Below are 13,662 nucleotides of genomic sequence, written 5' to 3' on the forward strand. Positions count from 1 at the left end.
TGTTTGATTTGGCAGTGGCAGAGAAAACAAATGTGGATGCAAATGCCTAACTTCATTGACAAACAGGATGCACTCCTGAGAGCAAAATAAATAAATGCCTAAAGGTGCAAGTAAGTACTCCTCCCGACTGCTGTTATGGACTGGAGTCGACAGAGACAAGCAAGAGGCTCACACATTCCATCTGCCTCCATTTGGAATCCCCCTCTGCTCTGCTCTGCACTCATTGACTGGCTGCCCGTACCGGCGACAGCCTTCCCATGCCATCCTTTTCCTTCCAACTCATGTAAGCACCCAACGCTTTCTTTTGTGCCAGGCCCCATCCCCTCCTCCTTCCTTCCCGTTCGCCAATCATGTATGCCGCCCGGTGATGCCATCGGCAGTTCGGCCGCCGTTACATACGCCGTTACACTGGGCAACCAGTCAAATCGTCGATCATACATAGATGCGACAGGGCTCGATCGATCGCTATATACTCACTAGCTTAGTGACACTGCTACTATGAGGCAAGAACGGCAGGAGAAGCAGCGTACAGCCATGGTTGCTGGCGCGTCGCCCTCGGCCTCCGGGAATGCGCCGCCGCCGCAGCAGCGACACCACGCCGCCGTCTACTTCGGCCTTTCCTGCGCGCTCGCCGCGCTGCGTCACGGCCACGCGGCTACCCGGTCCACCGGCTGTGATCTTGGGGTGGCAAGCCGGCAATGCCGCTGGTCGCGCGCGCGGGAGCTGGCGCTGCAGGGGAAGGTTCGCGAGCTGGAGGCCCAGGCCGACGAGCTCCGGCGGAGGAGGGCGGAGGACGCCAGGGCGAACGAGAAGGTGGCGGGCATCTTCGCGGCGCACGAGCAGCGGTGGTTCGCCGAGCGCAAGTCGCTGCGGCGGCAGGCCCACGCCGTCGCCGCCGCGGCCCGCGCCCGCGAGGCCAGGCACGAGGAGGCCGCTGCGGCGCTAAGGCGGCAGCTGGAGGACCAGCAGCGCGCCGCGGTGCTCAGGGACGAGGAGGCTAAGAGGCGCGAGGAGGAGGCCCAGGAGAAGCTGAGGGCGGCGGAGCAGGCAGGGGAGGAGCTGCGGGAGCGCGCCACCAAGGACGCCGCCGATCTGCGGAATCACCAGGCGGAGCTCGAGGCTGAGCTTAAGGAGGCGATGTCGCGCCGTGACGAGGCCGTGGCGACGGCGGCGGAGGTCTCCATGGAGGCGGCGCGGGTGCGGCGGGAGGCGGAGCACAAGGACAAGATCCTGTCGGCGGTGCTGCGCAAGTCCAGGATGGACATGGAGGACAGGGAGATGCTGGTGCGGGAGGTGAAGGCCGGCAAGGTCAGGCGGAAGCAGGCGGAGATGGAGGCGGAGCGCTGGCGCAAGATTGCGGAGTCCTCCTCCTCCTCCCGCCACCGGAGGGGATCGGCCAGGCCGGGGTGCTCCGACAGGCTTGTTGCCGCCCCCGACGCCATTGCTGCGCACGACACCAAGATACTGTTCGTGGACCATGTGGGGACGGATGGCAAGAAAGACCGGCAGGCCAAAGAGCTGCTGGCCACCGTCGAGTGCGTCGATCGCTATCCCAGCCATGTTGACGACAAGCCCGGTATGTCCCCAACTCGATCTTAGCCACTCTGTCTCTACCTTCTCTGTTCTGCACTTGTTCAGAGAAATTTACCAAAGATCTTTTGAGCAGCCAGAAACTCAAATACAAATTCAGTACTAGTGCAGGTATTTCTTAAGAAACAAAATGAGTAAATAAATAAGACCACATCCACATGCATCATGCACATTTGATTTCTGATCCTTGATTCGGACGGGACGCAGTTGTGGAGGAGTACCAGGACCTGCAGGAGTGGTTCCACATGGAGACCGAGAGGTACACGACCATGATCAGGCACCGGCACAGCTCCGAGCTGGAGGCCTTCACGGAGCAGCTCAGGCTCAAGGACGAGAAGCTGGAGGCGTTCCGGTGGCGGGCCGCGAGCAAGGACGTCGAGGTGGCACGGCTCCGGTGCCGGATCCAGGAGCTTGAAGGGAGGCTGTCGAAGCACGAGCAGCACGGCGCCGGGATAGAAGCCCTGCTTCTGGACAGGGAGAGCGAGAACACGTCACTCAAGGAGAAGCTCGTGGCGTTCCAGTTTCCGCGGGCTCTCGACTCGGAGACCTCTCCTCCTGCTGAAGACGGCGATGACGCTAGCGAGCATTGCATCCCGTGTTCACCGGTGAAGATCCAGAGAAGGGATCCATCAAGAGAATCCACCGGATTGTCATTCCCGGCACAGAATTTTGAGGACACTGAGATCAGGAGTACCTATGCTCGTCATGATCATGCAGAGATCGTGGAGCTGAATGAGTCAGTTCTACCGGATGATCACAAGGCATTTGACATGGAGGCAATGGAGGTTTACCATATCTCAGTTGGGAGCAATGACATGCCCGCCTCGGCGAGGGGGTCGATCGATGAAGACCGTCCTGTCATCCCGACGGATCAGCCACACACGTCTGAAATCGAGGAAGCCTACACCGAGCCCGGCAACGTGCGCGTTAGAACCAGCACCAGTGGCTACTCGGAAACGACCTCTGACGTTGCTGACCAGAAGCCCTCTGCTTGGAGGGTGGACATCCACGCTCTCGCCGTGTCCTACAAAATCAAGAGGCTGAAGCAGCAGCAGATCGTGCTGGAGAAGCTGGCTGCTGCTGCTGAAGGAGGCAAGGAAGCAACAATGAGCAACGAGGCCAGTGGTAGCAGCAGCAGGCAGCAGCCCAGGAGCTACCAGCTGATGATCTCCTTCGTGAGCAAGCACGTCAAGCGATACCAGTCACTCGAGGACAAGATCGACGACCTCTGCAAGAGAATGGTAATGATCAGTGCACATATAATGCAATCCGTGTGTTTCTGCTTTCCTGGATCATATGTTTGTACTACTAAATTCTTTTCTGACAGTAAAAATATCTTTGTACTACTTAAGCATAACAAGCAAAATGTTTTGATGGGCACAGGAGGAGAGCAAAAGGAACGAGGGGCGGGGGAGGGAGGGCGACAGGGAGCAGAGTGCCGCGCTAGGGCGGTTCCTGGAGGAAACGTTCCAGCTGCAGCGCTACATGGTGGCCACGGGGCAGAAGCTGCTGGAGATGCAGTCCAGGGTCGCCACGAACCTCGCGCGCTCCTGTGAAGGTGGAGGCAACAATGGCGACGGCGTGGACACGGCAAGGTTCATGGACGTCGTTGGGGCACTGCTGAGAGACGTGCAGAGGGGGCTCGAGGTGCGGATCGCGCGAATCATCGGGGACCTTGAGGGCACGCTCACCTTCCATGGCATCCTGCAAGCCACCTGAAAATTCTAATGCACTGGCAACATATAAACGAAATCGGATGCGGCAAATATGGTACTCCGTAGCATGTTCTTGTTGGAGCTAGCGTAGAGTTGTGTACAGAAAACATTATGCTGATGGTCGATGAAACTGTGCGATGGTGCTTTGCAGTCGGAGTATTGTTTTTTTAGAGGCGTAACAGTTATTGTTCACCGAGCTTTATGTTGTTCATGTTTGAAGATGAGCCATCTCAAGGTCTATGGGAACACCGCAGAACACCTCAAACAAATTGTTTTCCTGGTTCCCTTTCCTTTTTCTCCAATGATAATTACTTGCACCTCTACAAAGTTGATAATGAATACAAACAAAACCCTTCCGTAAATAAACAATTTATTATATTCACCAATTGGTCCAATCCAAATTGTTAACTCCTTATTCGTTCTTGTTTTTCCGGCCCGCAGCAGAATTGTACGAATAATTTAATACAGATACATGGAATAAGTGGATGACCCTGCTTTTTAAATCACAACTGCTATTCATCGCCTATCAGAAGCAACTGAGTCAGCAGAAAACAGATACTTCACGCGAGAAAGGACCGAATCATTCGCTGGATCATACGGATGGTCCTTGGAAGGGATTTCCAATATAGCAGGAATTGGCTTGTTGTAGCTATCGACCAGAAACCTTATCATGTTTGCAATCTGAGACATACAAGAAAGGAGTAAGAAGCTACTCTATTTTCAAATAGCATCAGTAAGATATAAATGTACAAGACACACTGCAGGCGTACAGTGTTTGTATTTGCTATCTGGTTCTGATAATGTGATAGATGATTCCCTTAAGACTGTTTTCTAGAGTTATGCATAGTAGGATATACGCATGCTAGGGACAGTCATTTGTCTGGCAGTTGGCCCTGCTGACATGAAATATAATTATAGGTTCATCCAAGGGTTGCAAGAGAGGTTTCTGATAAGGAGCAAGTGACGTGTGATCAGACTAATTTTTTGTTGTTGGAAAAATCAAGTATCTATATCAAGTCTACAAGCGTATTTTTTAACTGAGCTGGCAAAGTTATTGATGGCACAAGAAACTAGCAGGAGTTTTAAAAGCCCTCTTTAGATATTCTCTTAATCTGCAAGTGAAATCTACTGCACGAGGACCTTTTGATTTTTAATAGCCTCTCCCATTTTGTTTACAGCAGAAAGAGCTGACTCTAAAGAAATTAATCAGGACAACTGGACCATTCAATCCCAAAAACTCATAATTACCATCCCACTCCCCTTTTCTTGTTTAGGTGACATTTACAGGATTCAGACTAATCAGTTCGTTGATTTTTCAGAGGAAAAAAAGGGTGTTCATCTACAACAATGGTTCACTTACATATTGGCTGATGAGCACAATAGCAATATCCTCCCTTGCAGTGAACTCTTTAAATGCATCTTCAATCTGTTTTACTGTCGTTTCTGTAACATGACGCAACAAAAAATATATTTTTTCAAGTCCTATGGATTAAGGCATGTATCAAAAGTATGAAATAATATGCAAAACAGTGAACAAGTATCACAGATAGAAATGATAACTGCAGCAATGTGCCATGAGTTAGAGTGACATTTAAGGTTGGTTGAAATATATGGAAGCTAAGGACTGGTGAAAGTTGAAACCAGTAGAAAAGAAGCTTACATATCTCCTAACACAATTATGAATAAAGCTTTGCCTTTGTCTAACAGATTTAATAGAAAAGTGGTAAAGATGACATGGTAGCAACATCCTACTAAGAAATGCATAAGATAACAGATAAGAAGGATTTTTATGAGGCAATACTACAAAAATTCTGTTGGCAACCATCCTAAATGATTTTGTAGACAACATATATGTTCTTATATAGTCCCTCCGTCCCATATTAAATGACGCAATATTACATGTATCTAGACACTTTTTGGGTATAGATACATTCATATTTGGGCAAATTTGAGTCACTTGATATGGGACGGAGGGAGTACTATATCTTATATCCACTGCCAACCAAAAATTTGTTATGGTAGCAGGTTGAGGACAGTACTGTTATCCACAAGAAGGTAATTTGTTTTCTTGCGCAGATCAACATTGCCAACTCCAGCCATCAGAAACCCAGTGACAGTGTCCTGCAAGAATAAGAAAGCTTAATGTCAATAGGTTGGCAAATCCAGCACAGCACATTGGCATTTACAGTAAGAAGTCAACTTCTGAGTGATTCCAAGAGGTGATTTATTTGATATCTGCAAGCCATTCTAGATCAGTCCTTAATTACCAAGTATCATCGATCATTGCTTGTGAATATAGATCACCACGCTCTCTATAAGCTTATATCACCGTCAATCATCACCTACTAAGGCCATTGAAGATTATTGCCCAACTCTAGGGCGACTGCCGGAGTGGGAAAAGGCATACATAAACCAAACTCAACCCCCTCGATTGGCTACATACCAGTCCAGCAACCTAGTTACTGCCAGAAATTTCAGCATATGCTAAATTATTAGCAAAGCTCGACCAACGTGGGGGTTAGAAAGGAGGATAAGATCACCTCGTCAGCGATGATGGCGATGAGTGCGGAGCTGTTCGCCGGGATATTGGCCCTCCCCGCCATTACCGCTCCCTGTCAACAAAGCAACCAGATGCAACGAATCGATGAAATAAAACAAAAGGGGACGAACTTGATGCACAAATAGATCGAGAATAGGAGGGGGCGGATTCATAGGAATTTCGATCGGATCGAACCTTCAGAGGTAGAGATCAAGGCGGAAGAGGATGCGGCGTTGGGATCTGGTGCTACAAGAGAAAACGATGGCTATGATTTGGGAGGGGATCCGCGCAGGGGAGGCAAAGTTTAACGTGGATTGCTCGACTACAAAGGATCGTGGCAGGAGTCAGCAACTCAGCAGCACCCACACGACTCGGGTAAAAGGCCCAAACGGGCTGGATTTGTTTGGTTTTTTTTTTGAGCGATTTTGTTTGGTTATTGGATCAAGGCACGCAGCCACGCACCCTCTTTTCTTTGAAAGGTTTTAGGCCCTCTTAAAAAAATTCAGGATTTTTTTTGAAAGGCTGTGGATTCTCAGAATCTTCTCTTTATATCCAAGCAGGAGAACATAACTAATCAGCAGGCCCATTATGTTCGATTTCTCTCAACCACAGTAGGCCCACCATATTTGCATGTCAATAACCAATTTTTTTCACATGTAAGCCATTCTGCTCATCAAGCTTTGCCACCTCGTGAAACATCTCTTGGTGTGGCGGTGGAGTGGTGCGTATATGACTACACCCAGCAGGATTTAAATCCTGATTGTCACAATTATATTATAGTGGTTTTCCTTACATTTTTTCTATAAAAAAGCTTGCCACCTCACCAAAAATATAATAGTACATGTGTGACCTTTGGAATAAGATATAGTACTAAAGCGCCACTCCCAGGGCGGGGTGGGAGGAGGGACGACGTCGTGGGGATGGGATGAGGGGAGGAGCTAGTGCGGCCACGAGGTGGGAAGGGTCGAGGCACACCGGCCGGAGACGAAGGAGACAAGGATGACGACGGCTTCGACCTATGCCGCACCTCCTCCTGGAGTCCCGGTTCGCTCCTTTGATTTTGCCAAAGCAATACGTTTTTTTAGTGATGCCAAAGCGGTACGTGACTTGGGGAAATGGAACACGGGCTGAATTCCGTCGAATACGGAGGCTATGGGCTTTGAATTGGCCGAAGAAGGAAGCGGTTCTCTTCAATACAGTTTGGTATTCATCAGGAGTTACAAACACGAATTCCGTAGCCACCCAAACAGCAGAATTCAAGGCAGGCACTGCCAATTCCGAATTCCATGTTCGAATATCTATATCCAAACACAATGTTAGGACATCAGACGTCAATTGGCATAGCTATGGGGGCTTGAGCCTTGAGTTCCTCAGCTTATTGAAAAACTGAAGGCACTCGTCTAGCGAAGATCAAAAGTGAGTCTTGGTAACAAAAAAACGATTTTGCTTGGGCTCAGTCTCTTGAGATTGTGTTTTTCTCAGTGGATGCATTCTCGACCGTACAATCATCTTTGAGATTGTGTTTTTCTCAGTCGACGCTTTCTTGACCGTACGATTTTGGATGCACATGATCGGTCGACTGAGAATTTGTGTTTCTCAATCAACTGAGCGGTAGGCGGACCAAAAAAAAAGATCAAAATTGAGTGACAATTCCTCACAATATAACACAAATGGTCAATTAGGCATAGTTTTTTCCTAGGTAAAAACTAGGCATAGTTGTGCAATGCGCTGCAACGTTATGCTTCTACGCCAATAGGGACCTTGTGAGTTCAAAAAATTTACTCAAAATTTAATCTGAGATTTGAGAGTTGGTATAGGAGCAAGACATATGTGGGATCCCGTAGCAAAACGCAGCCCGGACCTAACTAATCTTGAAGTTTCATGATTCTATCTTTTATAGGTGTTGCGTGCGTGCACGACCATATCTTTTATAGGTGTTTGTGAGAGAAAGAAGAAGAGGGTTTGTCACTTTGTTGTGCGAAAACGACAAACCCTCATGATATCAATCTACCTCTCCGCGCAAGACACTTTGGTGGAAATCGAGTTTTACTACCCTCCTCTGGTAGTGGTAAACTAGTGGGCATGCATATCTGCCCGGACGTTTAGGCAACGGCAACGAACAGATCAGAGAATGAGTCATCCTGGCTAATGAAAAACGGATGAAAGCGAAGGCTCGCAGAATTTTTGAGAGGTCGGAGAAAAACAGGCGCCCGTGCACGTCATCCCGGGGCGCAAAATTTCTCCAAAAGGCGCTTCATTAGTTGGATTAAAAAGTGGGCGGAGCAATTCATGGGGACGACGACTCGCGGCGAGAGCGGGAGCAGTTGGTAACTTGGTACGAACCGATCGATCGGCAGGCCGGTGGTGAAGGAGCGCTGCATGTGGCGTACGTTACGTGAGGCTGAGAATGATAGCACCGGCACAACGGGCAGCACAGCACGCTGCTGGGCTGGGTCGTGCGCGTCTCGATCGGGCGCTGGCGGCCGGCCGGCCATGCTGCCACTGTCTCTGTCTCTCGCTGAAAACTTCAAGGCCTCCGCTGCGCTCCCAGTGGACGTCGCTCGGCTACATCGATTCCCATGCCCATGCGCCGCGGGCTAGCTAGAGTCCGTCGTCCACATGCCCCGAATTGATTCCCCTTACATGCATGCGTGCGTCAGGTCACGACTTGCCATTTATCAGCGTCACGTCCCAGGACGCGCCGGCCCGCGTTTAGTCTAGTGGACGCAGGCACACATCTTGGTCTTGGGCTCTGGGCACTTCACTCGCTTCCTCGTGTGAAGCTTTATAGTATCCTCTAGCTACGGCACGAACGATACAAACAGAGCGTCGTCGTCGTACTACTACAGCTAGAAGAAGAAACATTTGAAGCGCGGGCGAGAGAGGACATATGGGGACGGAGGAAGCTATGACGAGGAGCGGGAAGACGAAGGCGCCACCATCGTCCCTGCCGCCGGCGCCGGCGCCTGCGCTCTTCCTTGTCCGCACGCGGCCGCGTAATACGACGGCGACGAGCAAGGTGATGGGCGTCGACTGCTCCCCGAGCCCGAGGCGCCCGTCCACGCCGCCGCTCCGGTCGCGGGTCACGGTGCCCTTCCTCTGGGAGGACGCGCCCGGGAAGCCCAAGCTGCGAAGACCGGCTCCTCAGCTGGTCTTCCCTTCCGCTGCCGCCGCGAGCCCAGCGCTTGTCCGTGACCACGAGGGCGGGGCCGCCGTGCCTCTGAAGCTGCCCCCGCGGCTCCAGACGGCGGCTGAGTACTCGGTTGTTTCGTCCCCCAGCACGGTGCTGCACGGCCCGTACTTGGGCGGCAAGACGAAGCCGCCGAGGCCGAGGCCGCTGAGGAGGAGCGAGAGCGCGGCGAGCCGGCTGCTTTCTTGGCGGAAGGCTGCGGCTGCCTCCAAGTCCAAGAAAGGCGGCCACGATCACGACGCTCCCGACGCGTCGTGCTGTTCGCCGCCGGGGTCGTCGGCTTCCTCGTCCTCGTCCTCGTCCATGTCATACTTCTTCGATGACCAAAGCCGTAGATCTCACTGGCGGCAACAAGCCGATGCAAGGGAGGAGTCGGAGGACGGCGAGGAGGACGGCGGTGCGGCCCAGGGGTCGGTGAGGATCACCAGGTTCAGGAGGAACAGCAGCCTTCCCAATATCACCACATCGCGTCTCTGGGTAAGTTTTGAGTCTCCCGTTTCATCCCCTGTCAGACTCCCCCGTTTCCTCTGTTTTTCATGCCTTGCTCTGTTTTGCTTACAACTGAACCTCATATACTTATGCATGCATACAAAACAGCCTATTTGATCAAGTAAATTTTCAAGGTTTTTCCCCCTCAAATTAGTTACATGGATCATCTCGTGCCCGTGGCACATTTACGGTTTTGCCATCAAATAGCAAAGCGAAAACGGTAGTCATCCTGAATTACTGGATCGGATGAAATAAAAGAACGAAATTTCTATGATCCACATGAGCTACTGTTACACTTCGCTCGGGCTCAGAGCGGACGTATAGTCGGTAGCGTGTAGTAATACACGACAGAGGATTTGTGCTGCTGGTTCAAACTACACTTCCTATCTCCTGAGTATGTACTTCTTCCGTCCCATAATTTCTGTCTCAAATTTGTCCAAATATGAATGTATCTATTTCTGAAAAGCGTCGAGATACATGTAATATTTCGACAAAAATTATGGGACGGAGGAAGTAATAATTTGTACGGTTTTACTATATCTAAGTCATTTGATTGTAGTTAGAGATAAGTTGATTGGTCGGTGTCGGATGTACTTTGTACTTTAAGATTTGCAATGGATGATGCAGAGAGAAGTGGATACGGCGCTCAAATAATAATCTGACTCTTGTGATACGCCGATTGAGATTTAAGATTTTTTCTTAAAAACCAGACTCTGAGTGCCCCAGATGTACTCCCACGGTAAGCCATCTGTATTCTTAATTGAGTTGTCTTGTGAAATTGATGTGGCATGGCGTGGCGTTGAATAAATAGGCTCGATAACATATGCTCCACTGGAAAAGGTTACTGAATATAGCGACAATTTTGTATAGCTATTCAAGAATCTAGAAGACCATAAGTCCAGGGTATATAGACCTGAAAGGCTAAAACTAACTGAAGTTTTATTTGCGCACAACATATGCAAGGCATTTAATTGTGGAAATGTATTTGTTGGCAGGCCAGCGTCCGCAAGGGCGTCAAGCAGATTAACCCATGGAGCTAAAAAGTAGAAGAAAAGCGCGCATGAGCTTCGCAGTACTTGTGCCTGACAAATCAAGTGACGCTACAAAAGCAAGTGCTGCATTGCCTGAAAGAATTTCGAGTATCTTGTGTACATCTAACGGAATAAAGCTGGCAGTGATGTATGCGCGATTACATGCATGTTTCTATTGCCCTTTTCTTTTGGCTCTAGAAATATATCTTCCTTGCCAGGGATGGATCCTAAAAAAAATTTATAAGGAGGGCCAGCACGAAGACTAGAATTATCAGGGGGCCAAAACGTTAAAACACACAACCACTAAGCATACAATAAAGCAGGGACCTAATAGCAATTTCTGGATTTTAAGGGGGGCCAGGGCCCTGTTGGCCCACTGACTCCGCCACTGTTCCTTTCTAATGGAATAGCTCTCAATCCGAAAGGGGAAGGATTTCTCGTCCTCACGGCACGCCACCTCATCATCACCCCGTGTAATTTGCGTTTGTGCTACGCCCGGGGGGCGTTCTCTCCCCAGGATGTTTCGGTTGTCTTGCGCGCCTATATATTGGGGGTGGGGTGGAGATGTTTCTGAGCGTTTTGCCAGATGGCGCTCTGTTGCTTTTAGTTCGCGTGTTGCCACGGTCGCTGGTCCGGGGTCGACGATTTCTACGGGTCCGGTTTCAGGGTAGCGTGGAGGCGTGCCCCGCCCGTGCCACGCGGGTTGCCTCTCCTTGCCGTCGGTGAGTCGACGTCGTCTACCGTTCGGAGTGGGCCACCGTTGGGTACGTGCTTCTGTCTTGCGGGGCCGCGGCGTCTACCGTTCAGAGTGGGCCACCGTTGGCTCTCCCCGTTTTCCGTTTGCGTTGTCAGGTGGTTCTCCGTCGTGAACCGTGGCCGTGTTGTTGTCGGCGTGTCTGTCGTGTGCGCTTTTTATGGAGCCACGGAGTCTTCTTTTTGCACGGCCTGCGTCTCCCATTTGCGCTCTACGGTGGTTCGCCTTTGGGAGCCGCGACAGTGTTGGGTAAGTGCCTCTGTGTGTGCTTTTGACGTTTTACGTGGCGGTGGCGTCTTCATTTTTTGTGAGCCATGTTTCACGTTTGCGTTTTCGGGTGGTTCCCGGTGATTCGCAGGATAACGTGATGTAAAGAGAACTTGAAGAAACTTCAAACAGTGATTGTTGTCATGAGATTTTGGATGCGTACATCTTGTCTGCTGTAATAGATAGTTGTAGGGAGGTGATGTAGTCCCTGATTGCACAGTTCTAGCATCCCTGTGTGCTGTATTGCTTTTCCTTAGAAGTTGTTTGCTGAACGTGGAGGCGGTGCACCCCCAACTACCTACGCCCCCCTTCGTAGTCACATATTTGGTTTTTCTCTCTTTTTCTCTTAATTTATCACACTTTAAATTTAATGGGGGATTAGAAGTCTGACCGGCTGACAACTTTTGCTCCTCTCTCTCTACTCTCTTTCTTCCACTTTTAAGTACATTATGCTACATGACATGTTTACAAGTACAAATTTAGTACATTAAGGTATGTGTATTGTACCTTAACATATTTTAAGTACAAATTATTGTACGTGACATGTATCTTATCAGTTTTTAAGTACCTCGTGTACATGAGATTATGATACAAATACATCATGTGGTACATGACATGTATCTTAACAGTTTTTAGGTACCTGGACAGATCAAATTATGTACATCATGTACCAAGACAAAATTACAACATAAACATTTATTGAAAACCAGTACCTCGTCATGTACCCATGGTAGATGATGGTACTCAAAATTGCAGTACCTCATCAATCACAGTACCTTTCTAAGTACCTCATCAATCATCTCATTAATCAAAGTACCTCATGGATCAATCAAAATACAAGCACCTCTCAATTCGAAGAGAAACTGCAAGCCAAAATCAAAATCAAGAGCACAGAATCCTTTGTCCACGGCCCATGATGGGGATGCACAAACCGAAACAATACCAAATCCACAGCCCACGATGGGGAAGAATGTACCCGGTCGGCGATGCCCCTGTACATGACCTGCAGCTTCACGCGCTCCACCAACGCCGCCACCCTTGAGGGATTCGGCCTCCCAGCACGCTCCTGCTTCTTTTGTCTGGCGTCCACGAGGAAGCAGAGCAGCGGTACAGCAGCGGCGGAGCGCTCCGAGGCACGCAGGGGCGGTGTGAGGAAACAGCGGCCAACGAGGGCGGGGCAGCAGGCGGTTGGACCGGCAAGGTGCAGCAGCCATGCTGGCGGCGGCGCTGAGGCAGTGGATTCGCGTGAGACTGAAAGCAAGCGGAGGAGAGAGAGAGGAACCTGAGACCAACCATCCATCTGTGGAGTACTAATCAGATGGGCAGAGGATTAAGAAAAAAGAGTGTACACGTGGTTGGTGAATACGATGGGTGTAGATAGTGTGGGTGGTACCAGGAGGTTTGGCGTTGTTTGCTGTAAACTACCTAAACTGCTTGGAAGCTTGAAAGTGTAAAGCAAGATCGATATGCATCGTTAGTATTATGTAGTGAACCTCTCTTTTATTTGTGGTGCTCAATGTTGCTGTATAATCATTTCCCTGCAGGGCGACACTTCCCTCTGTTGACTACTTTCGCAGCAACATATTCATGCATAGTGATTTGTGCGTATTAACTATCACCTTATTGTTATGAACGCGACAAGCAAGAACGAAGAACGAAGAAGAAATCACAGCACAAGGACACACGGATTTAACGTGGAAAACCCTCTCAAACAACGAGAGAGGAAAACCACAGGCGCCAACCAGCGAAATTTCACTATATGAGAGTGTTTACAACGCCTGAGAGATTTCACGAACTCAACTCGTCCCAAAACGGCGGCTTACAAGGGGTATATATAGCAGGATCATTAGGGCAAGTCAGATCCGTAACGGGCACACTGGAAGTTCCGGTTGGAGGCCGGAAGTTTCGCTAATTCTTGAATATCTGAAAGTTCCGCAGCAAGTTCCGTATTTTCCCGAAAAGTAACAGAGAGCAACCGGAGGTTCGGCCGGAAGTTGGGCCGGAACTTCCGACACCTGGAATGGTCGGAAGTTGGCCCAACTTCCGGCCCCTGGAATTTGGATCACAATCCAACACTTACTGTCAAT

At 49.8% G+C, this 13,662-nt stretch overlaps 3 protein-coding genes across 5 annotated transcripts; 2 read left to right on the forward strand and 1 right to left on the reverse strand.

The window, feature by feature from the left end:
• LOC100823869 lies at positions 1-3,553 on the forward strand. The gene is made up of 3 exons (XM_003566722.4): positions 1-1,576; positions 1,798-2,831; positions 2,974-3,553. The coding sequence occupies exons 1-3, from the start codon at positions 499-501 to the stop codon at positions 3,307-3,309; spliced, it is 2,448 nt and encodes an 815-aa protein (XP_003566770.2). The 5' UTR covers positions 1-498; the 3' UTR covers positions 3,310-3,553.
• Positions 3,554-3,658: 105 nt separating this feature from the next.
• Positions 3,659-6,244, reverse strand: LOC100829903 (V-type proton ATPase subunit F). The gene is made up of 5 exons (XM_003569151.4): positions 6,040-6,244; positions 5,846-5,917; positions 5,345-5,426; positions 4,666-4,748; positions 3,659-3,986 (listed from the first exon to the last, which is right to left on the reverse strand). Exons 2-5 carry the CDS (start codon positions 5,906-5,908, stop codon positions 3,822-3,824), a joined length of 393 nt encoding a protein of 130 aa, XP_003569199.1. The 5' UTR covers positions 5,909-5,917; positions 6,040-6,244; the 3' UTR covers positions 3,659-3,821.
• Positions 6,245-8,449: 2,205 nt separating this feature from the next.
• LOC100824180 (uncharacterized protein At4g00950) lies at positions 8,450-10,775 on the forward strand. Of its 3 annotated transcripts, XR_001405961.2 has the most exons (3): positions 8,451-9,511; positions 10,151-10,262; positions 10,519-10,775. XR_001405961.2 is itself a non-coding variant. In XM_003566723.4 (2 exons), the coding sequence occupies exons 1-2, from the start codon at positions 8,735-8,737 to the stop codon at positions 10,561-10,563; spliced, it is 822 nt and encodes a 273-aa protein (XP_003566771.1). In that variant the 5' UTR covers positions 8,458-8,734; the 3' UTR covers positions 10,564-10,775. The 3 variants fall into 3 exon arrangements, 1 of the variants encoding a protein (XP_003566771.1); XR_002962798.1 differs by having other exon boundaries at positions 8,450-10,262; positions 10,519-10,556; XM_003566723.4 differs by lacking the exon at positions 10,151-10,262 and having other exon boundaries at positions 8,458-9,511.
• The last annotated feature ends 2,887 nt before the right edge of the window (positions 10,776-13,662 follow it).

This window comes from Brachypodium distachyon, chromosome 2 (genome assembly GCF_000005505.3).
Source record: "Brachypodium distachyon strain Bd21 chromosome 2, Brachypodium_distachyon_v3.0, whole genome shotgun sequence".
Classification (NCBI taxonomy): Eukaryota; Viridiplantae; Streptophyta; class Magnoliopsida; order Poales; family Poaceae; genus Brachypodium; species Brachypodium distachyon.

Coding starts and splice junctions, on each gene's coding strand:
- LOC100823869 (XM_003566722.4), top strand. CDS start 499: ATGAGGCAAGAACGGCAGGAGAAGCAGCGTACAGCCATGGTTGCTGGC. Junction 1,577..1,797: donor CCATGTTGACGACAAGCCCG/GTATGTCCCCAA, acceptor GACGGGACGCAG/TTGTGGAGGAGTACCAGGAC. Junction 2,832..2,973: donor ACGACCTCTGCAAGAGAATG/GTAATGATCAGT, acceptor TGATGGGCACAG/GAGGAGAGCAAAAGGAACGA.
- LOC100829903 (XM_003569151.4), bottom strand. CDS start 5,908: ATGGCGGGGAGGGCCAATATCCCGGCGAACAGCTCCGCACTCATCGCC. Junction 4,749..5,344: donor TTACCTTCTTGTGGATAACA/GTACTGTCCTCA, acceptor GTCATGTTACAG/AAACGACAGTAAAACAGATT. Junction 3,987..4,665: donor TTGTGCTCATCAGCCAATAT/GTAAGTGAACCA, acceptor TGTATGTCTCAG/ATTGCAAACATGATAAGGTT.
- LOC100824180 (XM_003566723.4), top strand. CDS start 8,735: ATGGGGACGGAGGAAGCTATGACGAGGAGCGGGAAGACGAAGGCGCCA. Junction 9,512..10,518: donor TCACCACATCGCGTCTCTGG/GTAAGTTTTGAG, acceptor ATTTGTTGGCAG/GCCAGCGTCCGCAAGGGCGT.